Source organism: Mytilus galloprovincialis, chromosome 6 (assembly GCF_965363235.1).
Source record: "Mytilus galloprovincialis chromosome 6, xbMytGall1.hap1.1, whole genome shotgun sequence".
In the NCBI taxonomy this organism is placed as follows: Eukaryota; Metazoa; Mollusca; class Bivalvia; order Mytilida; family Mytilidae; genus Mytilus; species Mytilus galloprovincialis.
The window spans coordinates 97,147,994-97,174,278 of record NC_134843.1 but is presented as its reverse complement, the minus strand read 5'-3'; the positions used below and the strand labels follow the sequence as shown (position 1 = coordinate 97,174,278).

At 33.7% G+C, this 26,285-nt stretch overlaps 2 protein-coding genes across 2 annotated transcripts; one reads left to right on the top strand and one right to left on the bottom strand.

The window, feature by feature from the left end:
- The first annotated feature begins 781 nt into the window (after nucleotides 1-781).
- Nucleotides 782-13,141, top strand: LOC143080865 (mitochondrial import receptor subunit TOM40 homolog 1-like). Its single transcript, XM_076256966.1, has 7 exons — nucleotides 782-1,111; nucleotides 2,605-2,771; nucleotides 4,262-4,363; nucleotides 6,371-6,476; nucleotides 7,864-7,995; nucleotides 9,773-9,958; nucleotides 10,573-13,141. The coding sequence occupies exons 1-7, from the start codon at nucleotides 928-930 to the stop codon at nucleotides 10,722-10,724; spliced, it is 1,029 nt and encodes a 342-aa protein (XP_076113081.1). The 5' UTR covers nucleotides 782-927; the 3' UTR covers nucleotides 10,725-13,141.
- Nucleotides 13,142-16,945: 3,804 nt separating this feature from the next.
- On the bottom strand, nucleotides 16,946-24,666 carry LOC143080864 (uncharacterized). Its single transcript, XM_076256965.1, has 3 exons — nucleotides 24,441-24,666; nucleotides 23,154-23,309; nucleotides 16,946-21,520 (listed from the first exon to the last, which is right to left on the bottom strand). Exons 1-3 carry the CDS (start codon nucleotides 24,493-24,495, stop codon nucleotides 21,345-21,347), a joined length of 387 nt encoding a protein of 128 aa, XP_076113080.1. The 5' UTR covers nucleotides 24,496-24,666; the 3' UTR covers nucleotides 16,946-21,344.
- Between the last annotated feature and the right edge of the window lie 1,619 nt (nucleotides 24,667-26,285).

Here is a 26,285-nt window from a genome sequence, read left to right as displayed (position 1 = left end):
TAAAAAATCTGTCCTTTGCATAATCAAGATGTGGAACAAATCAGTCAATAAAATGGTCTACTCTTGTTTCACCTTCAATGTTGTGTTCTTTTTAATGACTAAGGCAGCAACCATTTGATTTTCTGGGGGGGGGGGGGGGGGGGCTATGGTTTTTTTTGGAAAAAAAAGTTTGTTTCCAGTTTTTGGAGAAAAAAATAATTTGTTTTTGATTCTGAGAAAAAAAAATTGTTTGTTTCACCCTCAGCTGCCACTATATGTAATGCTAAAATTGAAAGAAAAAAATTGTTTTCGACTTGTCGCGAGAAAAATAGATTGTCAAAAAAATTTGTCCAGAAAAAAAAACCATAGCCCCCCCCCCCAGAAAATCAAATGGTTGCTGCCTAAACACACCTAATTCATGCATTGACCATCTCTAGCTTCAGTTTTAAATTGATGGTCACATGAATATAGAATGAGATCTGATTAATCACTTGCAAGTAAATAATGCTAAGGGAGCAACCATTTAACTGCAAGGGTTGGTTTTGGTTTTTTGTCGAGTCAAAAATTTCTGTATGTGAACATTTATCGAGTTTTTTTATGCTATCAATCAAATTATATTTTTTCGAAAATTTAAAAAATAAGGAAAATCTGGATACAAAATATTTTCTGGGGTATTGTTCTTGATAAAAATATTTTTTTTATAATTTTTTCAAAAAAATTACCTGACAAGTAAAAAGTGCTAAAAACTAACAAAAGGAACACAATTGCGGAAATCCTAAGCTTTCACCGATCTAGTTTCGTATTTAGACCTATTTCCGGGAAGATTGCGCATGCGGGAGCACATGGCAGCAAACACATGAGATTTGCCGGCATAGAAATGACATAAAATTCATCACTACGGCAACTTTAATGAACTGTTTTATTTAACTTTCAAAGACATTTGTAGATATGGGTAACAAAATTTCAGCTGCAGGTCCAAATGAAACTACAGGTGGCATGTCATTGTCGCCACCGCCGCTTCACCCACCACCGGCATCATCTCAGTCATCCACAGAAACACCAAAACCAACCGAACAAACAGCGGCTGACAATAATCCAGGGACATTTGAAGAGCTCCACAGAAAATGCAAAGGTTCGATACTTTTTCATGACATCGCCTGACAATGTCAGTTGTTATGGATCTCCCTTTTCTTGGTCCTTTTAAATGACCTTGGCATCTTTGCATAATAATTTACTTTATCACTCAATATCAGTTTGAACACTACCCTTCAAATTTGAGATATTTACAAAGTTTTGGTGGAATCTTTATGGAGCATAGATGTCAATTTTTCCAAGCTTAAACTAAGTTTTAATACTTACTCTAGAAATTACTTCCAAACATTACATTTATCTCCCAAATAGTGAAATACTGGAATACTTGATGGTGCATTTTCCTGGAAAACATGAAATTTACAGCTAATTTCTTCACTTTGCAATATGTAATGAAGTATTTTCCCAAACCTGTGCAATTCATGCATACACATAAAATTGAGAATGGAAATGGGGAATGTGCCAAAGAGACAACAACCCAACCATAGAGCAGACAACAGCAGAAGGTCACCAACAGGTCTTCAATGCAACTAGAAATTCCCACACCCGGAGGCGTCCTTCAGCTGGCCCCTTAACAAATATATACTAGTTCAGTGATAATGAACGCCATACTAAACTCCAAATTGTACACAAGAAACTAAAAGTTAAAATAATACAAGACTAACAAAGGCTTGGGACAGGCGCAAAAATGTGGCAGGGTTAAACATGTTTGTGAGATCTCAACCCTCGGCCTCCCCCTATACCTCTAGCCAATGCAGAAAAGTAAACGCATAACAATACGCACATTAAAATTCAGTTCAAGAGAAGTTCGAGTCTGATGTCAGAAGATGTAATGTCAGTGACGGTGGTTCTTTTTTATATGATCTACCGATTAAAACTGACCGCCAGAAAATAGCACAATAGTGTTGAAAGTAGTACACCAAACAATCAATCAGGCATAAAAAAAAGAATTTGGAAACAATGTAAATAAAAATATCACATCCATGACATAATCTATAAGAAAACCACTTCAGATACACGAAGCATCACAATACCATGATGCTAGAAGGCCCTGGGGAGAACACTGAGTCCCTCATTTAAGGGATTCTCCAAACCTGATCAAGGGCCCTAAAATACTAGCATAAAAACAATTCAAACAGGAAAACCAACCTTCTAAACTATATAAAAAACAAGAAACACATATGAACCAAACTAACATCATCAAAGCTTCCCTAAAATGTCAGTATCACAATTGGATAGTGTCTTATAACACTCAGTTTGAATTGGTTTAAGTTACACTGAAAATGTCAGTATCACAATTGGATAGTGTCTTATAACACTCAGTTTGAATTGTTTTAAGTTACACTGAGGTGTTTATGAATTCATTTTCTATAGTGCTTAAATTTGTAACTTGAAATTTTCAGTTTCTTGTACCTATAATTTTCTGTAAATTTGAACCCCTAATAAATATTCAAGTTTAAAAGTAATTACCAACAATACCGGTAAATAAAATTACTTTTATGTGAATTGTATATGATAAACTTTTATATTTTCTAGATATATTTCCCCAATGCTTCGAGGGAGGAAAGTTTATCTTTTCAAAAGGATTAAGCAGTCATTTTCAAGTCAGTCATACCATTAATCTTAGTACAGTAAATCCTGCATCATCTGGGTACAGATTTGGTGCTACATATGTTGGCTCTAAACAATTAGGACCACAAGAGGTTTGTCACTTGACTATAGGCATCAGAAATATTTTATGCTTTAAATTTTCCTTTTTAGCCATCACTTGGCGTCCATCGTCGTCGTCCGTCTGGTGTAAACTATTTCAAACATCTTTTCCTCTGAAACTACTAAACCAATTCCAACCAAAATTAAGATGAATGATCCGTAGGGTATCTAAAATAAATGTTGTGTTTTATTTTCTGTTTCATCAAAAAACATGGCCGCCATGGCTAAAGATAGAACATAGGGGTAAAATGCAGGTTTTGGCTTATATCTCAAAAACCAAAGCAGTTAGAACAAATCTGACGTTGGGTTTAAGTGTTTATGAGGTAAAGTTCTATCAACCCTTAAATTTTCAGATGAATGTGATAACCTATTGTTGGGTTGCTGCCACTAAATAGGTAATTTCAAGGAAATTTTGCAATTTTTGGTTATTATCTTGAATAGTAGTAATGATAAAGATAAACTGTAAACAGCAAATATGTTCAGCAAAGTAAGATCTACAAATAAGTTTGTATGACCAAAATTGTCAATTGACCCCTCAAAGAGTTATTGCCCTTTAAGGACAATTTTACACAATTATTTGTGTATCATGTTTTCTAACTTTAAAAAATCTTCTTTTCTGAAACCATTGAACCAATTCAAACCAAACTGAAGCTGAATGATCTTTGGGGTGTCTAGAATAAAGTTTGTGTTTTATTATCTGTTTCGTCAAAAAACATGTCCGCCATGGCAAAAAATAGAACATAGGGATAAAATGCAGTTTTTGGCATATATCTCAAAAACCAAAGCATTAAGAGCAAAACTGACATGGGATAAAAGTGTTCCTTAGGTCAAGTTCTATCAGCCCTGAAATTTTTAGATGAATCTCATAACCCATTGTTGGGTTGCTGCAACTAAATTGGTAATTTTAAGGAAATCTTGCAGTTTTTGGTTATCATCTTGAGTATTTTTAATGATAAAGATAAACTGTAAACAACAAAAAAAATCAGCAAAGTAAGATCTCAAAAATTGAATTAAACTTTGTTTGATTTCATTGAAAATTTAATTCTTTAGGTTCTTTGATAAGTTGAACCTAACCAAAACAACAAACTACGATGAAATTGGACACTTAAACTCTTAAACAAAAGATCAATGCCAAAAAATCAAGGTGAGCGATTCAGGCTCTTGAGTCTTGAGAGCCTCTTGTTAATCTATCTGGTACCAATAGCAGTAAAATATGTATTGGACAAAGGACTAAGTGCTGCAGAATAATTATCTTTATGTTATTTTATATCACCCAAAATAGATAAAATTAACGACGGATTTTCCTTTCTTCTCACCATACCAGATAAATACTATTAAATTTATTTTAGAACAAGAAGTTGAATAACGTTTTTTCCTTTAAATACATTTCAAACAAATTATGTTACTGTTATATGCCTCATCATGTGCATGTGCCAACAGAAGGCAAGATTATCATTGCATTATTTTGTATTCTTTTTTACAGATGTTTCCAGTGGTTTTAGGTGATATGGATGCCAGTGGTAATCTCAACGCCAACATAATTCATGCATTTTCACAGAATATTAGATCAAAACTGGTAACACAGGTATGTTTTATTTATTATCCTCCTGCTGCTAGGCAACAGGAGCATTATGTGTTTACCAGGGGGAATACTGTAAGTGAAAAGTTCCACAAATTTGTTTCAGTACTACATACTAGTTCTCTCTAACTTAAGTTTGCCTCGATCAAATGTTATGAAAATTGTACACAATTCTTATGACAACAAATCACAAATTCGAAATTGGGTGGCACCACATTTACTTCAAACATATTTGCTTCTTTATAAACATAAAAAAATCTGAGAAATTTTTGTTTATTCTTTTTGATATTTAGTTGGCTCAAAGGAAATGTTATAAACTTATATAACCACAAAACACAGGTCAAGGTCAAAAAATGGGTGGGGTCATTTTTACTATTCATGAGTTATGCCCCTTTATAAACATTTAACCATTGCTGGATTTTTTTTTCCATTTTCTTTAGTTTGTCAATAAATTTAGTAAATTGACTTGTTTTTAGCTCACCTGGCCCGAATGGCCAAGTGAGCTTTTCCCATCACTTTGCGTCCGTCGTCGTCATCCTGCGTCCATCGTTAACTTTTACAAAAATCTTCTCCTCTGAAACTACTGGGCCAAATTAATCCAAACTTGGCCACAATCATCATTGGGGTATCTAGTTTAAAAAATATGTCCGGTGACCCGGCCAACCAACCAAGATGGCTGCCATGGCTAAAAATAGAACATAGGGGTAAAATGCAGTTTTTGGCTTATAACTCAAAAACCAAAGCATTTAGAGCAAATCTGACAGGGTAAAATTGTTTATCAGGTCAAGATCTATCTGCCCTGAAATTTTCAGATGAATGGGACAACCCGTTGTTGGGTTGCTGCCCCTAAATTGGTAATTTAAAGGAAATTTTACTGTTTTTGGTTATTATCTTGAATATTATTATAGATAGAGATAAACTGGAAACAGCAATAATGTTCAGCAAAGTAAGATTTACAAATAAGTCAAACCGACCGAAATGGTCAGTTGACCCCTTTAGGAGTTATTGCTCTTTATAGTCAATTTTTAACCATTTTTCGTAAATCTTAGTAATCTTTTACAAAAATCCTCTCCTCTGAAACTACTGGGCCAAATTAATCCAAACTTGGCCACAATCATCTTTGGGGTATCTAGTTTAAAAAATGTGCCCGGTGACCCGGCCATCCAACCAAGATGGCCACCATGGCTAAAAATAGAACATAGGGGTAAAATGCAGTTTTGGGTTTATAACTCAAAAACCAAAGCATTAAGAGCAAATCTGACATGGGTAATATTGTTTATCAGGTCAAGATCTATCTGCCCTGAAATTTTCAGATGAATGGGACAACCCGTTGTTGGGTTGCTGCCCCTAAATTGGTAATTTTAAGGAAACTTTACTGTTTTGGGTTATAATCTTGAATATTATTATAGATAGAGATAAACTGTAAACAGCAATAATGTACAGCAAAGTAAGATTTACAAATAAGTCAACTTGACTGAAATGGTCAATTGACCCCCTAAGGAGTTATTGTCCTTTATAGTCAATTTTTAACAATTTTCATAAAATTTGTAAACTTTTACTAACATTTTCCACTGAATCACTGGGCCAAGTTCATTATAGATAGAGATAATTGTAAGCAGCAAGAATGTTTAGTAAAGTAAGATGTACACACACATCACCATCACCAAAACACAATTTTGTCATGAATCCATCTGCTTCCTTTGTTTAATATTCACATAGACCAAGGTGAGCGACACAGGCTCTTTAGAGCCTCTAGTTTACAAGTGGTGTCATCTTTGGCCAATAGACAAAGTCTCCATTCTTATTACAGGCATATAGTGCTTACAACATCTTCATTTGAACTACACAACCACTGAAGTCAGTCTTGTAATTGTATTTTTTGTTTCGTACAATTAAGTAATTGATTTTTCCTTGTGAACTATAATTATTGAATAAACTCGAAGTTTTGAAGCTTTGTAAAGGGCACTGCTGTGTAGAAATTTGATGCATAATAATTGATTTTTATATTGACAGATTCAAGACAACAAATGTGTAGCAACACAAGCAGGTATAGACTACAGAGGTTCAGATTATACAGCATCTCTAACTTTAGGCAATCTGGACGTAGTCAATATGTCAGGTAAACACAAACTGTAATAGCTGTGCAATCTAGACGTAGTCAATATGTCAGGTAAACACAAACTTTAATAGCTGTGCAATCTTGACGTAGTCAATATGTCAGGTAAACACAAACTTTAATAGCTATGCAATCTTGACGTAGTCAATATGTCAGGTAAACACAAACTTTAATTGCTATGCAATCTAGACGTAGTCAATATGTCAGGTAAACACAAACTTTAATAGCTATGCAATCTTGACGTAGTCAATATGTCAGGTAAACACAAACTTTAATAGCTATGCAATCTTGATGTAGTCAATATGTCAGGTAAACACAAACTTTAATTACTATGCAATCTAGACGTAGTCAATATGTCAGGTAAACACAAACTTTAATAGCTATGCAATCTTGACGTAGTCAATATGTCAGGTAAACACAAACTTTAATAGCTATGCAATCTAGACGTAGTCAATATGTCAGGTAAACACAAACTTTAATAGCTATGCAATCTAGACGTAGTCAATATGTCAGGTAAACACAAACTTTAATAGCTATGCAATCTTGACGTAGTCAATATGTCGGGTAAACACAAACTTTAATAGCTATGCAATCTAGACGTAGTCAATATGTCGGGTAAACACAAACTTTAATAGCTATGCAATCTAGAAGTAGTCAATATGTCGGGTAAACACAAACTTTAATAGCTATGCAATCTTGACGTAGTCAATATGTCAGGTAAACACAAACTTTAATAGCTATGCAATCTTGATGTAGTCAATATGTCAGGTAAACACAAACTTTAATAGCTATGCAATCTAGATGTAGTCAATATGTCATTGTAACATACACTTTATTAATTCAAGGCAATCTAGACATACTCAATATGTCTGGTAAATGCATGTTATACAGATTGTGACATTAGTTATTGAATATGTCCAGACAGTTTTTCACACTAAATTTTTGAAGAAGTATGACTCTAGAAAGCTTCCTTTGAATCTAATGATTTTCATGTTAGTTTTTCAAGAGTTTGTCAGATTGTAAACAATTTCTACATGTCTCAGGATAAATCAAGCATGTTTTCATCAGTCTTATACAAGTTTTGCACACTGTTTTATTCATTCTATAACATGTATTAAACTCACACACAGATATATCATGCACCACTGGCACAGCTGTTTATACTTTGTCTAAAGTATAAGGTTGATGGTGTTGCAGTATGGAAGATGTGATTAGCATGAGGTGTTTGTCCCTATCATTCATAACCCGGAGTTAAATTGTCACTCAGTATGTCACTCAAGCATTTGGTATTTTGCCAATACATTTCTTAAGACTGAGGTGATATGATACCTCCCACAAGACAGCAAACCCAGTAATGAAATTTTACCAAAACTTCAAATTTCTTTTACAGGTATTTTAGTTACACAGTACTTGCAGAAAGTGACATCACGGTTATCAATAGGTGCTGAGTTAGTATGTCAGTATGGTCCTCAAGTCCCTGGAGGAGAATTTACAGCTTTATCTGTAGCCTCTAAACTTACTGGTTAGTAATTGCATAAGTGTATTCTTTATAAAGTGATCTATGTAATAAAAACATGTATGAGAGGTATAATTTTATTGGCTTAAAACTCATTATGTATTTTAAGCCAAAAATACACGTTTTGAAGATTCCTTGAGCAAAATGTTTTAATTTTTATACGAATGCAAACAAAATTTTGCATCGTATAATGGTATGATGTTGTCGTCTTTGTCCGAAGACGCATTAAGTTTCCGGACAATAACTTTAGTTTTATTTAATGAATCTCTATAAATTTAAAAAAAAAGGTTCAATACTACTAAAGGAAGGTTGGGATTTATTTTTGGGGTTGTGGTCTAAATAGTTAAGGAATTAGGGGCCTAAAAGGGTCCAAATAAGCATTTTTCTTGGTTTTCGCACGATAACTTAAGTATAAGTGAATAGAAATCTATGAAATTTAAACATAAGGTTAATGACCACAATTTGAAGGTTAGGATTGACCTGTGGAGTTTTGGTCTGATCAGATAAGAATAAGGGGCCCTAAAAGCGCCCAAATAAGCATTTTTCTTGGTTTCACACATTAAATTATTATGAGTGAATAGAAATCTATGACATTCAAACACAAGGTTACTAACCACAAAAGGAAGGTCGGGATTGATTGTTGGAGTTTGGGTCCAAACAGTTTAGGAATTAGGGGCCAAATTAAACTTTGTTTGATTTCATCAAAAATTGAATTATTGGGGTTCCTTGATATGCCGAATCTAATATAAAAAAGAAGATGTGGTATGATAGCCAATGAGACAACTATCCACAAAAGACCAAAATGACACAGACATTAACAACTATAGGTCACCGTTCGGCCTTCAACCATGAGCAAAGCCCATACAGCATAGTCAGCTATAAAAGGCCCCGATAAGACAATGTAAAACAATTCAAACGAGAAAACTAACGGCCTTATTTATGTAAAAAAATTAACGAAAAACAAATATGTAACACATAAACAAACGACAATTACTGAATTACAGGCTCCTGACTTGGGACAGGCAAATGTATGTTATACGTTAGTAAATCATGTTGATTTATTTGTTTACTAGTATATATGTAAATATATATAATTCAAATTAAAAAAAAAATATATGTGATTGCATTAACAAATTTATACTACAACTTATAACAAATCTGAAAAACTTGTTTCGTGTCAGCTGTGGTCTGAAGAGTTCAAAATTGAACTTTCTTAGATTTTTTCAAAAATTGAATTCTTGGGGTTCTTTGATGGGCTGAATCTTACCATGTATTTTGATTTTGGATATTGGACCATAATAGGTAAATTTCCAATTTTAAAGTTTTTAAGTTTAAGTTCTTATACCACATTCATTCTGTGTCAGAAACCTATGTTGTGTCAACTATTTAACCGCAATCCAAATTCAGAGCTGTATCAAGCTTGAATGTTGTGTCCATACTTGCCCCAACTGTTCAGAGTTGGACTTCTGCAGTCGTATAAAGCTGCGCCCTGCAAAGCACTTGGTCTATATGATGCTTTAAAAATTTTGAAATTTAGCAAGACATATTTTGCTACTTAGTTTAAAAGTTTACACAAAAGATTTTTTTTTAGTGATGAATTGCATGGTTGTTATCTGAATGAGGTGAAAAAATTGACTTGCATTCAAAATCAGTGAACTGCATCTTTACCTTAAATATCGGTGATGTTGACTTAATGAATGTTTAAATTTGTGTTCAATATTTTTTTCTTGTAGACAGAAAATGCAAAACTTGAATTTGTAAGGCATTTTGTTTGTATTTGTAGGTGATAAATGGACCTTATCTGGAAATATAAGTCCTTTAGTTGGTGGTGCTCATTTATGTTATCATCACAAAGTAACAGAAGAATTAGATGTAGGAGCTGAAATAGAGACTAGTCTAGCTCAAGGAGAGAGTGTATGTAAGCTTGCTTATCAACTAGAGGTTCCAGAAGCTTCTATAACATTCAGAGGTATGTCAAATAATGATACACAGTGTGTATGTGTCAAATCATTTTAAAAACAAAATAGATTAAAGATAATAAATGATCTCTAAATTTTGATCTCAGCTGATATTTGTATAAGAAATGACATATATCTTCACTGTCAAGGATTGTTTTAATATCACACACAGCAATTTAATTTTAATATGTGACACAATCATTCACACACCAAGTTTGGTTAACCTTAATTTTAATATGTGACACAATCATTCACATACCAAGTTTGGTTAACCTTAGTTCTACAGCATCTTAGTTATGTTCAGTTCACCTCTCTCACAGAGGCGAAAGGTCACAGTAAAACAGTATACAAACCTCAAACTGTTCAATAGTCTGTATAATTCTGTAAAATTTACCATGTGTGAATCTTGTACAGATGCAACTATTTTATTAAAAAAAACATGCTTAAGGCCAAAGATCTCAAACTTTCATAGTATTTGTATTAAATTTAAATCCGCTGTCCTGGATCAACAAAAATGCACATGCTTGGGTTATAGTCATGCTATGCAAACAGCTTAATTTATTTTTGCCTCATGAATCTTATTTTGAAATATCTATGAAGACACCTTTTTATTTTCTGTTTGCAGGTAGCGTAGATACAAATTGGGGAATAGAAGCAACACTGGAAAGAAAATTATTACCGTTTCCATTCACATTTGCTTTAAGTGGAATGGCTAGTTTAGCTAACTTTCAAAAACCTCAATACCGATATGGTATAGGACTAATTATAGGATCATAGCTTACATTATATTTTACTAATTATGTACAAAATTGTGTGTTTATGAATTAGGTTGTGTGTATGTGTGATGAAGTATAGAGGTATATATATAAATTCTTAAGAATACTTCTGAATGTAGAATGTCAAACTGCAACTGGAATAATTGTCACTACAGAATTAGAGGGTAATGAAATGTACTTTCAGAAATGATATGCTAAATATTTTCTGTTGAATCCTGTCTTATCAATGATTTTAAGTTATTGAAGAGTTATTTCCCCTATATGCAGGCATTATTATAAAGAAGTCATCCAGCTATCAATATTGTGGGCATGAATACAGCAATATTTTAACATGTTATTACATTTATTAATTTTCTCATGCATTTGAATTCATGGAGATTATTTATTTAGTTTTTTTTTTCCATTATTCATCAAAATATGTGTGAACTTGTTTTACTACTGGTATTTGATGCAGTAGAAGTTGATGATATGCAACATTACACATTTTTAATAAAAGAAAGTTGAAGATGTAACTTTGCCTTACTGGACCATATTTCATACACTTTCCCTGTAATTGGAGTTACTATTTTCACTCTTTGCCATTTTTAGGATAACTGCTGGATACATTTACATCATTTTGTGTTTATACAAGACCAAAATATTTGCATCAAATTTACAGTTTTACAGCAAAATTTAGATTTTGGTAGAAAAATATCTGTTTAAAGATAACCTATCTTCTAATCAACTAATACATGTAGTACTGATTATAAGGTATTCAAAGTATTGTCATAGTTTTAAAAAATAGTTATGTATGGCCTTAATGTTGTGATGTCATCAAATGTTATGTTCATCTTGTTATCTAACCATCTGGCCATCAAGATTTCAATATATTCGTATACAGTGTGGATAAGGAAGACCTCATGTATTTGGTGTATTTGCATAGATTATTGAAGGAATACAGGAAGAAAGTTATGGGCCATAACCCAATGTTAAAAAGACCAATATTGCAGCTACAATTTATATAACATATGCTATATAAAAAAGAAGATGTGGTATGATTGCCAATGAGACAACTATCCACAAAAGACCAAAATGATACAGACATTAACAACTATAGGTCACCGTACGGCCTTCAACAATGAGCAAAGCCGATACCGCATAGTCAGCTATAAAAGGCCCCGATAAGACAATGTAAAACAATTCAAACGAGAAAACTAACGGCCTTATTTATGTAAAAAAAAAAATGAGCTAGCTTATCTAACAAATAGTATGCTCTGAGGAAGCTTATTAACAAATAGTAGGCTCTGAGGATAATTATATCCTGAACCTAGTGTGATAATAGAATTTTTACAATAGTTTACTTTGTTTATTTGTATGTACATGCATTTGTAATTGTAACATTCATTCATAAAAAGCATCAATTTCTTACCACAGTGCTGTAAAATAATATATATTTATTTCATTGAGCCAACAAGTTGTTTTATGTGTGTCAACCCTCCTAATAGAAATTAATATTTTTAGTAAGTAACCAAATCTATAAAAGGTAGGCATTTCAGTTATTCAACTTTTTAGCTGACAGTGCAAAAACTGTATAGCCAGTCAAGGACGTTAAAATTTCCATTTGTATTCAACTTTTTGTATATCGAAGACATTTTATCTGTCAGGTCTTTTCTTGGCATGATGTAGATGGACAGATAATATGATACATCTTTGACTGATGAATATCCATTATATTGCTACTGATGCAATAAAATTGAGAATGGAAACGGGGAATATAGTAAAGAGATTACCACATTACCATAAGCAGAAAACAGCCCAAGGCTACCAATGGGTCTTTAACACGGTGAGTAAATCTGCAGAGTTAAATTTTATTTGAAGCAAAAATGTGTTCATTTTGTAAAGATTAATATGATTACATCAAAACAATATTTGTTAAACGTATTTGTATTAACTTATAACTGCCTTTCAGATGGCATTACTTCCATACAACAATATCTAAATTTGTCACCAACCGATATTTACCAACACTAATAGCAGGTAAAATTACACATGTAAAAAAAAATACTGCAGGTTATTTGCATATAAGAGTTGCCTCCTCTTGACAATCATTGAATATTATATTGTCACAAACTTTATGAATGAGAGGAGGAACTATCTAAATGAAACCGATTCTTCAGTCCAAAGATTTCTTAAATTCTGAAACTTATTATTTTAGTGGGGAAAAATGTCTATCCATGTAAAAAGACTTTCAAATTAGAAACATAGATTTTTATATCTGTATTTTTTGCTGGCACAGAAGTGTTCATAATGTGATATATGTATACTGAATAAATATGTTATGTATCTGTGAAAGATTGTGTGCATGTGTGTAATTGTACACTAGTTGAAGTATAGACACACAATGCTGATGTTATATGTATATAAATCTTTTATGAAATGTGTCTTGTTGCTTATACTAATTTTGCCTATTGATTTTAATACCAATACTTTGACAGAGTGTTTATATTTCACCTATTATCTTTGTACTACTGCAGTAAAGGAAGAGTTATTCATTTTTGTGTCTATTTTATACACTTGTTCTGATGAAAGATTTACCGGTTTTATTAATTGTAATTATTTTTCCTTTTGTTTGTATAACCATACCCTGAAAGAGACATACAGACAACAAAAATTCAGCTGCCTTGAGAGAGTCTCATTCCCTTTTCAAAACATGTTTATGAAACATTAGGCAAAATGAATAAAACCTCTTGCATATCTCCAGTATTTTTCAACTATTTGTTGTAAATTAATTGCTAGCAAAATTATTCAAGCAGTACTATGCTTTTAAATCATATGAATGGTTTGGCATGGTAGCGTGAATGCCAAAGTGCAAGAGATTGTAGGTTGAAACCCTGTTGGGTCAAACCAAAGATATTTAAACAAAATGTTATTTGCTGCTTATCTGCTAATCATGATGCATATAGAAGTAAGACTGATTGGTTCAGAGTAAGGTATATGTGTGCGGATAAACACCTGGTCTTTTTTATGTACATTATTAAGTTAAATATCCTGATCAGCCTGTGGTGTAGTATAAAACAATTTATTTATATATTGATCACACTAATATGTATTCGGCCTAAATATACATTTCATTAGCCACTGGACGTTAAAATTTCTCCCTTGCTTTATTGGTCGATCATGATTATATTGTGTTAAAAGTCTAAGATAAATGTTTACTGCAAGATCACAATAACTTTATCAATTATCTATGTTAATGTGGTCAATGTCAAATGAACACTGAAGGTCACACATACTGACATTTACATGTTATAATCCTTGAATAAAACAAATAAAGTTAACATTCTGATTATAGTATTCAAGAAACTGATCAAACCAGGAATAAATAACATTGACCAATGAAACCATGAAAATGATGTCAAAAGTCAGATGACCAATGTCAGACAGACATGTATACCTTACAGCTATTCCATACACATTAAGATGACCATTTGCTTACAGTATCTAAGAAACTGATTTATTATTGAAAGAATATCAAAAAAGATGAAGGTCAGACAAACCTGCTATAAAGACCACATCTACACCACACACTTTTTAATACACCAACTGTTATAGTTAACATAACGGTTAGTCCTGAAAAAACAGACCTTACCTTGAAAAATTTACATTGACTAATGTAATAATAAATAAGTTTATGGTCAGACAAACATGTGCACATTGCAATCAGTCCACACACCAACTAAAGTTGTTAATAGTATCCGAGAAACGGACATATTACCAGTGAACAATGAAAATAATGTGAAGGTCAGACACACATATGCACAATGCAATTATTTCATCTACCAACTATAGTTAACATGTTGCTTAAAGTATCTAAGAAACTGATATATAACCATGAAAATAACATTGTCCAATGAACTATGAAAAAGAGGTTAAGGTCAGACACACGCTTGACCTGCCAGACCGACATGTGCACATTGTAATAATTCCATACACCAACTATAGTTAACATATTGCTAATAGTATATGAGAAACGGACATACAACCATGAAAAGATAACATTCTCAAATGAACCATAAAAATGGGACCAGGAACAGATGAACCCTGCCAAATTTGTACGCTTTACAATCATTCTGACTATAAATATTGACCTACTGGTTACATTATCTGAAGTACGAACGTAAGCTTGATCACCGTAATGCATGGCATGAGGTCGAGGTCAGATGTTGCTTTTCAAGACCTTTCAATGATCCTGTATAACAAATACTATTATCCCTTTCAGGTGATAAATTCTAATAGTTTTTAAGCAGTGGTTGAACCACGAATATGAGGTCAAGGACAATGGGGAAAAACTGAAACCTCAATGATATAGCGTAATGGTGTAATGACATAGCCCATCATGTAAACATTCCCCACTCAAATTATCGAAACTACCAGATTCTACGGAAGAAAAGAATCGAGGAATCATGTGACCCCATTATTAATTTGTATGATTAAAACGGAAATGTGATTAGGTGCATATATAACACAATACCATTAAAAATCATAGAACAGGTTTTTCCACTTTTTTGTGGTAATATTCTATACAAAACACTTCGCTTATTCACAAGGGATACTGTTGTCAAGTCATTAGAATTTGCATTTTTTTTATCAATATTGTTTCACACGTGGAGTCTTTGTATAGGAATTTACACATTATTCTAAAACCAGGTGTTGACGTGATATTGGTTATGTTGTTCGCGTATTATTTATGATGTCATGATACTAAACCCTTGACAGAAGATATTGTGGTTGGTTTTTCTATGGTGAATACATAGTCTTTTGATCAGGTCGGGTTTCAGGCGCATTAAATTTGCGTCAATTTTTACAAACTCCAATCTTTCATTTACGCCACAAGGTTAAGTTACATATACGCAATTATTTTTATTTTTTTTTAGAAAAACTACATTTGCGCCATTTTACAGGTAACATATAACGGGAAAAGTTTAAAACATTCATTGCTCCATTGTCACTTTTTGTGTATAAGATTTTTTCTTAAATGTATTCCGCCTAGGTAGCTCTAAGAAAGTTCATGGCTTATTTTTTAAGTATAAAACTGAGTGTCACTTAGGCTTGACATTATATTTTGGGTGGATATGTTTTAGGTGTCAAGATTCTGTGTTAGATTCCGATTGTTTTCTCAGAATGGGATTTTGAAGGCGGTTGTCTATGATGGTGTTTATCCACTTCATTTGAACCTTGATGGATACTGAATTGACTCATTGGCAATCATACCACATCTCCTTATTTGAATATAGAAGAAATAATTCTGTAATTATTCATAACCACATATGTAGGCTATTCACGGTAAATGAGTATATACAAACCGTTGCTAATAAATACGGTAAGTCAGATACAACTTCTGGTTGTTGATTGATAATAGTCTAGCGGAACATTATTTATTCAAAAGTTGGTATGGGCCTTTACATCGCCTGTAATAACTTCGAATACTGGGCCACAATTAAAAATATTTTGGTTTGCCCAAACCCTACCCAAAGGTTGAGACAGTGGGTAGGTAGGTAGGCATTTTCTTTTTTTTTTTTTTTCGAAAAAGAGAAATTGAAGTATCGGGTGTTTATTAGTCTTCATGCCTATCTGATTAAAAAAAAACTTCTTCAATTCAGGACAATAAAAGAATTTGAGTAGGCAGCTTTTTTCTGGGTAGGTAGCGTTTGGGCAAACAAACCTATTCTTTTTTATGGCCCTATTATTTTTTTTGTGTGCCTCGTATCTATCTTTTGGGTTCAATCAATTGTTACAGATTTTTACAGTTGTACTTATGTTATGCTGTTTCACCACTGTCCCAGTTTATGTGGTAGTTGAGCGCTCACAAACATATTAAACCCGCTACATTCTGTAAGTGTCTGTTCCAAGCCAGGAGCTTGTAGTTCATTGGTTTTTGTGGTTTCATGTCTGTCATATCATTTTTTTTATGTTATAAATTAGGCCGTCGGTTTTCTTATTTGTATGGGGTTTTCTCGTTGTTGAAGGCCGTATGGTTGCGTCTAATGCCTCGTTCAAACATTCATAATACGAATTAAAATTTAACGTCGAATTACGTTTGAACGCAGCATGATGGCTTACATTCACGTATTTGAACTTTGGTGGATAGTTGTCTCATTGGCAATCATACCAGATCTCTTTATTTTTATAGAAATTCGTGAGAGCAACTGCAGTATAGAATTGGTAAGATATATTGTGAAACAATTATTTATATCAAGATGTTTATTTCAACACAATACAGAAGTACACGTGGTTACAAAACTATCAAAATGTGTACAAAACTAGATTCTAGTATAAATGTATATATATGTATATGTAATTCTACCACTACAATGCCATATTGAGCTTCAACCTGTGAAAAACTCCGAACAGGACACAACATTGAATATCAAAACTAAATTAATTAAACCTGTTTAATTAAACAACTTTTCTCAGAGCAAAGAATTGTTAACAGGTGGTTACATATAGTATAACATTAATTTAAATCATATACAAATACGCTATAGTAAATTACTATATACAGTGGTCGTATCTTACCCTAGCTGCATTATGTTTTGTAGTTATTCAATTCAGAGAGAAAATACACTCATTTGTTGTCATATTGCATGTATTAGTAGTATAGAGAAGTACAGAGATGATTTGTTAAACAAATATGTATTTCTGTTGCATCCTCTTTTTCAGTATGATTTATCTGAGTTTGAATATTTTGATTTTTACTTAGCAATAATGACTAAAGCCCCGGTCACAACAGACCGTACGATTTTTTGTCGTGGAAGATCTATAAAATAGTTGTCGTGGCACTGTCGTGCAAATTAAAAGTCAAAAAAATATTTCCAATGGTCACATCAGCTACGACATGTCCACGATGGGTACACGATGGGTACACGACAGAAAAAAAATTGTAATTGTCCTGTCGTGGGTTTGTCGCAAGTCGGTCGTGCGACAGTCGTACGACAATCATGAGTTGTTTGGGGCTATTTTTCAGATTTTCATGTCATGGGATGCGCGTCGTATGTCTGTCTTACAACTGTCGCACAACAGTCGTGGGTCACTCGCGCGTTTGACTCCGGCACTACTAGTATATATAGAAGGCCCGTTTTATTGTAAGCTATTTGCCATTTGCTTTCAATATAAAAGTGTCATTATAAGTTCGGTCCAAGTAAACGACGTTTTTCGTATTAGTTTATATTATAATTGTTCAGCGAATTTAAACCAGGATGCCTCCGAAAAGAAAAATAAATAGATGATTGTTTGCTCTGGTTGGAGTCCGGTAAGGCGCATTTTCAGCCGGGCCAAACGTATTTCGTTATGGTGGAATAGCCATCCTCTTTAAGCGACGGTATGTTTCCAAATATTCATCACCGACGAATTGTATTTTTCTAAATAAAACAAAAATATGTTGCACGACGAACGTACCACTGTCGTACGACGGACAATCAATGCTGTGCGAGCATCGTACGAAATTTGGTATTCGTGAGAATCGTGCGACTGTATCACGAATGTATTACGACAGCCGTACGATTTTTTTTTTCTTTCTTAAAATGGTTTATGTTGGTACCCATGACAATGTGTTTATCGCACGACAGTCGCACAATTGTGGTAAGACTCTTACGACAGCCACAAGACAGTGACACGACAAAAAATCGTAGAGCAAAAAAGGTGCATGTCCAATTTTCGTCCCACGACACACGACAGCGCCACGATGCTCAAAATATCGAGCGACTGTCGGACGACGATCACAGATGACCCGCGATTTGACAAAATTTCTTGTCGTGGCGCTGCATAGATGTGTTGTGGGCTCGTTGTGACCAGGGCTTAAGATATAAATGTAAAATATGCATTGAGTTTGATAGTAAACAAGATGTTCGACTTGAAATTGTCTTCAAAACAAAGCGTATAACAGTCAATGCTATTATTTACTTACAAAAATAGGGATATGATTGCATATGAAACAATTTTCAACCAGCGACCAAACGAGGTACAGATTATTTCGTAAGAGAGGCGAAAAATACAAAAGGGACATTCAAACTCATAAGTCGTGAATTAACTGACAACGCAATGACTAAAAAAGAAAAAGACCAAGAAACACCAGACAAACAACAGTACACAAACACACAACACAGAAAACTAAACTAGAGGCTCTAAAGAGCCTGTGTCGCTCACCTTGGTCTATGTGAATATTAAACAAAGGAAGCAGATGGATTCATGACAAAATTGTGTTTTGGTGATGGTGATGTGTTTGTACATCTTACTTTACTGAACATTCTTGCTACTTTCAATTATCTCTATCTATAATGAACTTGGCCCAGTAGTTTCAGTGGAAAATGTTAGTTAAAATTTACAAATTTTATGAAAATTGTTAAAAATTGACTATAAAGGACAATAACTCCTTAGGGGTCAATTGACCATTTACGTCATGTTGACTTATTTGTAAATCTTACTTTGCTTAACATTATTGATGTTTACAGTTTATCTCTATCTATAATAATATTCAAGATAATAACCAAAAACAGCAAAATGTCCTTAAAATTACCAATTCAGGGGCAGCAACCCAACAACAGGTTGTCAGATTCATCTGAAAATTTCAGGGCAGATAGATCTTGACCTGATAAACAATTTTACCCCGTCAGATTTGCTCTAAAGGCTGCGGTTTCAGAGTTATAAGCCAAAATCTACATTTCACCCCTATGTTCTATTTTTAGCCATGGCGGCCATCTTGGTTGATTGGCCAGGTCACGGGACACAATTTTTAAACTAGATACCCCAATAATGATTGTGGCCAAGTTTGGTTTAATTTGGCCCAGTAGTTTCAGAGGAGAAGATTTTTGTAAAAGATAACTAAGATTTACGAAAAATGGTTAAAAATTGACTATAAAGGGCAATAACTCCTAAAGAAATCAACAGACCATTTTGGTCTTGTTGACTTATTTGTAGATCTTACTTTGCTGAATATTTTTGCTGTTTACAGTTTATCTCTATCTATAATAATATTCAAGATAATAACCAAAAACAGCAAAATGTCCTTAAAATTACCAATTCAGGGGCAGCAACCTATCAACAAGTTGTCCAATTCATCTCAAAATTTCAGGGAAGATGGATCTTGACCTGATAAACAATTTTACCCGATGTCAGATTTGCTCTAAATGCTTTGGTTTTTGAGTGATAAGCCAAAAACTGCATTTTACCCCTATGTTCTATTTTTAGCCATGGCGGCCATCTTGGTTGGTTTGCCAGGTCACCGGACACAATTTTTTAACTAGATACCCCAATGATGATTTTGGTCAAGTTTGGTTTAATTTGGCCCAGTAGTTTCAGAGGAGAGGATTTTTGTAAAAGATGACTAAGATTTACGAAAAATGGTTAAAAATTGACTATAAAGAGCAATAACTCCTAAAGGGGTCAACAGACCATTTTGGTCCTTTTGACTTATTTGTAGATCTTACTTTACTGAACATTTTTGCTGTTTATAGTTTATCTCTATCTATGATAATATTCAAGATAATAACCAAAAACAACAAAATTTCCTTAAAATTACCAATTCAGGGGCAGCAACCTATCAACGGGTTGTCTGATTCATCTCAAAATTTCAGGGCAGATGGATCTTGACCTGATTAACAATTTTACCTCTGTCAGATTTGCTCTAAATGCTTTGGTTTTTGAGTTCTAAGCCAAAAACTGCATTTTACCCCTATGTTCTATTTTTAGCCATGGCGGCCATCTTGGTTGGTTGGCCGGGTCACCGGACACAATTTTTAAACTAGATACCCTAATAATGATTGTGGCCAAGTTTGGTAAAAATTGGCCCAGTAGTTTCAGAGGAGAAGATTTTTGTAAAAGTTAACGACGGACGACGACGACGGACGACGGACGCCGGACGCCGGACGCCAAGTGATGAGAAAAGCTCACTTGGCCCTGTGGGCCAGGTGAGCTAAAAATGAGCAACACGAACCTCACAAAAACTAGGGGTAATCTCAGGTGTTCCGGAAGGGTAGGCAGATCTTGCTCCTCATACATGTATATCAATTATAGGGTTAGTAATTAGTGAGTAGCTTACTCAAGATTTCAAAGATTTTACAAAAACTGACCCAGAAAAGTGTTGTGTGCATATATATGTCACTGCAAGGATGTATAGAAGATTTATTTTCAGGAAAAGTATCAGTATTTACAAAAACACGCATAATTAACTGAATTCATAAAGCGGTTGATATATTACAACCTTGAAGCTTGTTAACCATTCATTATAAAACAACATATATATCTCCTATTTATTTATTTACATATCTGTCTTCTTTGTTCATATGTTTATTTAGTTACGAGGTATTTGTCGTTAAAGATGCTGGAAAGGGGTAAAGCTGCACTTTTAAAAAATACTACATAGTATTTCCCTGCAATTCAATAAGATATGTTTATCTTGATTTCGCTTTCATGCAAATATAATTAATATGAAGATGGACGAGAACTACTGTACATATATGGTGAAATCAGAGTAGATGCAAATTTACATAAAAGAGTGATATTGTCAATTATTGTTCAGAGTGACAGTGTTTGGTAAAAAGTAATTACATCCCACTGGTGTTCATTATCGCCTTCCTTTGTACCCGGTCTATAACAGTAGTAATCTCTGCACTACAACCAAGACGATAATTAATCCGAAATATACTCTGGGTATGTCTGTACTGTTACACAACTCACCGACACAGTCACAGACCTCGCCGTCACGACGCATCTCTCTACAACCTGTTACCACGGATTCCACACACTCTCGTACCACAAAACGTCCTAAAAACAAAGTTTAAATTTTTAGTTCTTATAGACAAGGAAACAATAACATTTGAGGTGTTTGTATAATATTTCTTATTTTAGGTCTTTACAATCCGACAGTACTGAGTTTACTGATGTTCTAGGTCTTTACAATCCGACAGTACTGAGTTTACTGATGTTCTAGGTCTTTACAATCCGACAGTACTGAGTTTACTGATGTTCTAGGTCTTTACAATCCGACAGTACTGAGTTTACTGATATTCTAGGTCTTTACAATCCGACAGTACTGAGTTTACTGATGTTCTAGGTCTTTACAATCCGACAGTACTGAGTTTACTGATGTTCTAGGTCTTTACAATCCGACAGTACTGAGTTTACTGATGTTCTAGGTCTTTACAATCCGACAGTACTGAGTTTACTGATGTTCTAGGTCTTTACAATCCGACAGTACTGAGTTTACTGATGTTCAAATCTAAAAATCAACTAAGAAGATACAAATCAAGGTAACTGAAAAACAAAACATGTACAGGGAATTGTAAGATCTCCATAAGAACATGAAGAAGCATTACGCTGACAAGATAGGTGTCTCCTGCTCTGTATGCATCATACCGTCATACGTGGAAATGAGTCAGCTTGTTGAAAGAACAATAATTGCTACAGTCACGTAGGGCTAAATGTGTCATGGTCTGGTTTTAACCAACTGTGATTGTTATAGTATTGCTAAGACCATGCAGGTTTAAAGCCAGACAAATGAATCAGAACAAATGCGTAACAGATCAGCCATTTCAACATTTTTAGTGAACATTTCATATAGAATAATTTCCTGTATTTTGAAATATGCCTTTCAATTTTTCCAGCATTTAAAATACCTAAGCCTTAATTGCAGGAATTTTAGAAAATGTCTAACTAATGATAACAAGAAGATGCCTGTTACACATATACTATATGATATATATAGCTTTATTTAAAATACACTGTCACAGATGTGAAACAAGCCTGAAGTAAAAATATACAAAACACAGTCACATTTACATCAGGAGATTACAGTAGAAAGAAATAAAATAACCCTAAAATAAAATATATAAATGATTACTATACGTAATATAACTTTAAAATTGACATGAACAATCATACATTTTAGTACCTTCATGTTATATAGTGAATGTAAGCCTTTCATTGTTGCTGTGCTGGGATATTTTACATAGTACCCGGGAATGTGCATGTATCGGTTATCTAATATATCCAATAAACAATATAATACTGTCATTTTTTCGTAGACTTTACAAATTTAAGTGATTGTATACAAGTACATTTTTGCGTCTGAGAATCCCATTTTTCATACGTTTAAAATAAATTACATGAAAGTGTTGACATTTTAACTTGATTTGATTTATTGCATGTATTTGGTTGTAAAAGGTTGACTTCAAATCTATAATCATTACTGACCAGCACCACCGAAGGGGCCATCAAACATACACACACACACACACACACACACAAACACCGATGTGTTTGCACCAGTATGAATATCAGATCACAACCAGCGTATATAGATATAAGAAGATGTGGTATAAGTGCTAATGAGAAAACTATCCACCTATGCATGTTTTGTTTTTATGTTATATAAACTTTCAATAGAGATTATTAGTACCTGCATAGTCCTCCACTGTTGTTTTCCTACAGACCTGACTTTCCTTGCAGTCTGTTATCAGTTGTTTGTTTTCAGCTTGGACTTTAGTATATCCAAATGTGTTTCCACAGTGGCTATCTTCTCGTGAGTCACAGGTGTAACACTTCATCATTTTACCTGCAAGAATAAAAAGCCTATTCCAATGCTTAGTTTCTAAACCTATCCAACATTAACAGAGACCTTTCAAATGTCTAGCCTTTCAACCTTTATTGTTTATTTGTTCTCGTCCTGAACATGCATGACATATTTGTCACTGGACGTAAAGCGAACATCAATCAATCCTGTTCTTATAACCTTCCTGGTCTCTTTTAAACAATCACCATATACTTATTAAAAGAACCACGGCTTTGTACTGGATCGAAAACACCAATAAACAAACAGAGTATTCCGTCTCTAAGCCTACGACTCATTGCTCTTCAGAATGCCATGTGGTTAGCAGATAGGCAGAAAATACCAATATTAAAGTCTTTGATTTGACCGAGGTGGGGATTAAACCTACCTCCCAAACTCGAGGCGAGTAAACTACCATGCATGCACGACACAACCGAGGCAGTTCCTTACTGAACAGGAGAAAAGCCTTAAAAGTGTTAGATACAATTCTTTGTAAAATGATCGTACTAATGCTTTCACATCCACCGCTAACAATACTGATGTAGTATATTCTATAGAATAACCTATAAATAAAAAAGTTAATGATCGAGGCAACTATCAAATGTAGAAGATACTCGCAACTATAGATCTCTGTACGGCATACAACAATGGACTGAAAGCCAATGCGAGAGTTATATAAAGGCCCCGACTTAACAAATGTTATGCAGTTCAAAAGAGAAAACTAACAGCCTGGTAAACATACAAAAACATTTACGAAAAAAAAATATGATACGCTACAACAACCATCCATTGAATTACATGCTCCTGACTTGAGACCAAACCTAAATTGATACATTGTTGGGCCTAAATACCAATTTACACCAGTTGCTTCCAAAGCCGACATATCTGATATGATATATACATAGTCTTTAGAGTTAGAAAAAATAAGGCCAAAATATCTATACAGAAATCGATGCCGAAGATAACAGGTTCGAGATTATATACTGTCCTAGAATGACCTCTACTGAAATACCAATACAGAAGTTACATTCACAAATACGACTTACGCTTAGGAAACAAAATGATATCGATTCATTAGTATTCAATTTGTTATTTTCAAGCCCTCACCAACAAATAAAATACATATAGTAAACTTACCTTCAACAATATTTACAAGAAAAATTATAACAAATGCAAATTGTGTAATCTCCATCTTAAGTTGAATCCTTTTAGATATCCAAAAAAGCAATGTCTAACACATATACTATAGATGTAAACTTGATCCGATCAATCGATACACAATGCTCTGACACTGATGGATAGATTCTAGGATGCTTATGAAGTTCCGAACAGTATTCAATGCAATTAATTTTCAATCAATAAATTTACTGCGAATCAACCATACGTATTTTTTTTATAAACACTGTTTACTGAATAGGCTATTGTTATGAATTTATCTCTCTTATCAAAAGTGTCCCTCAGTGAAGACACCTAATAACTTAACCAACAAACATATCGAGGTCGACTATAACGGGATAATTATATGACAACCAAGGACTTTTAACAGTTTTGTCAACGCAAAAATAAGATGGAAATTTGAGAAAGTTGTTTAACTTATTGTTTAAATTTAACTTTGTTTGTACAAGGAAAAGTCGTGTACAAGGACAAGTCTTTCATTCCTAATAATTTATTCATGGTTTGATTTTAACATTATGGTTAAATAGCGGTGTTTACCTTAAACTTTGTTAATTATTTAAAAAAAAAAATCATAATTTGTAAAACCACATCATTGTATAATGATTATGCTGTTGATATACAACCAAAAATTATTAAAACAACAACCTCAAAACTATAGCGAGTAAATATTTCTCCAACTACAGATATAGAAATTCGAAACATTCCATTACAGAAGTTAAGCATCAAAAGAGCTAAAATCAATTTGTAAAGGAAAAGAAATCTAAAATTGAACAGAGTTAGATAACAATCAAATCTCTAGCGTCCTTACAAAGTAGGGTTTATAGACGGTCAGTCAGTCAAAAATAGTCACCGACTTGTTAGGCTAACACATGCTTAAATACGTCCATTTTCTTGAATTCAGGACATTATTTGTAAATCGAACCACCATGATAAAACAAATGTGTCTTTTTAAAAAAACCATTGTTTTTCTCTCCCGCCATTGGAAAAACTGGCGACGAAATTAAACCCTCCTAAATTGAACCCTGCAATGTTTCGCACGTTCTCTACAAGTTTATTTTATGTAATTTGGTTTGGTGTTGATGGCAAATATATGATAGTCTCTATCGATTTTCATGATAAATGTTTTTCAAGTAAACTTTAAGAAATGAAAAAAAAGATCCCTAACTATTATAAGTTTTGTGCGCTCGACACGTGCAGTATCTATCTATTTAGCATAATAAACAGCATGCATATCATTTATCAGGTTCAATTGAGGTAGAACATTTTGAAATCCAAAGAGATAAACGTGTGATATGGTGCTTTCGGTCCGGCATTTGCTTTTTGTTCGACACTTTTGCTCTTTGTCCGTTGCTTTCGGTCCGTTTTGCTATTTGTCCGTTAATTTTGCTTTTCGTCCGACACTTTCTTTTTGTCCGTTGCTAAAAACCAAATATCGGACAAAGAGCACCGTATCAAACGTATGATAGATTATTATTACTTACAGATTGTGGTATTATGCTTTTCTGCTGTCATATTCTCTTAACTGCTCATCTTCCTTCATATCTGAATCTCTGTCGCTCTTTGTCGATGCTTTGATGACTTAGCTGGTTCCAACCTTCACTAGATGTTTCGACCCTGTACCCTTATATCCTCCGGTTGGCAGGTCATTAGAGGTGGCCAAACCTCTACTCATCAGCACGCGGCTTTCAGCTCAGATTAACTCGGCGTATCTTTTTGGTGTATCTCCTTGCTGTCTTACTGTTGTCTTCCTTGACCTCTACTCATCAGCACGCGGCTTTCAGCTCAGATTAACTCGGCGTATCTTTT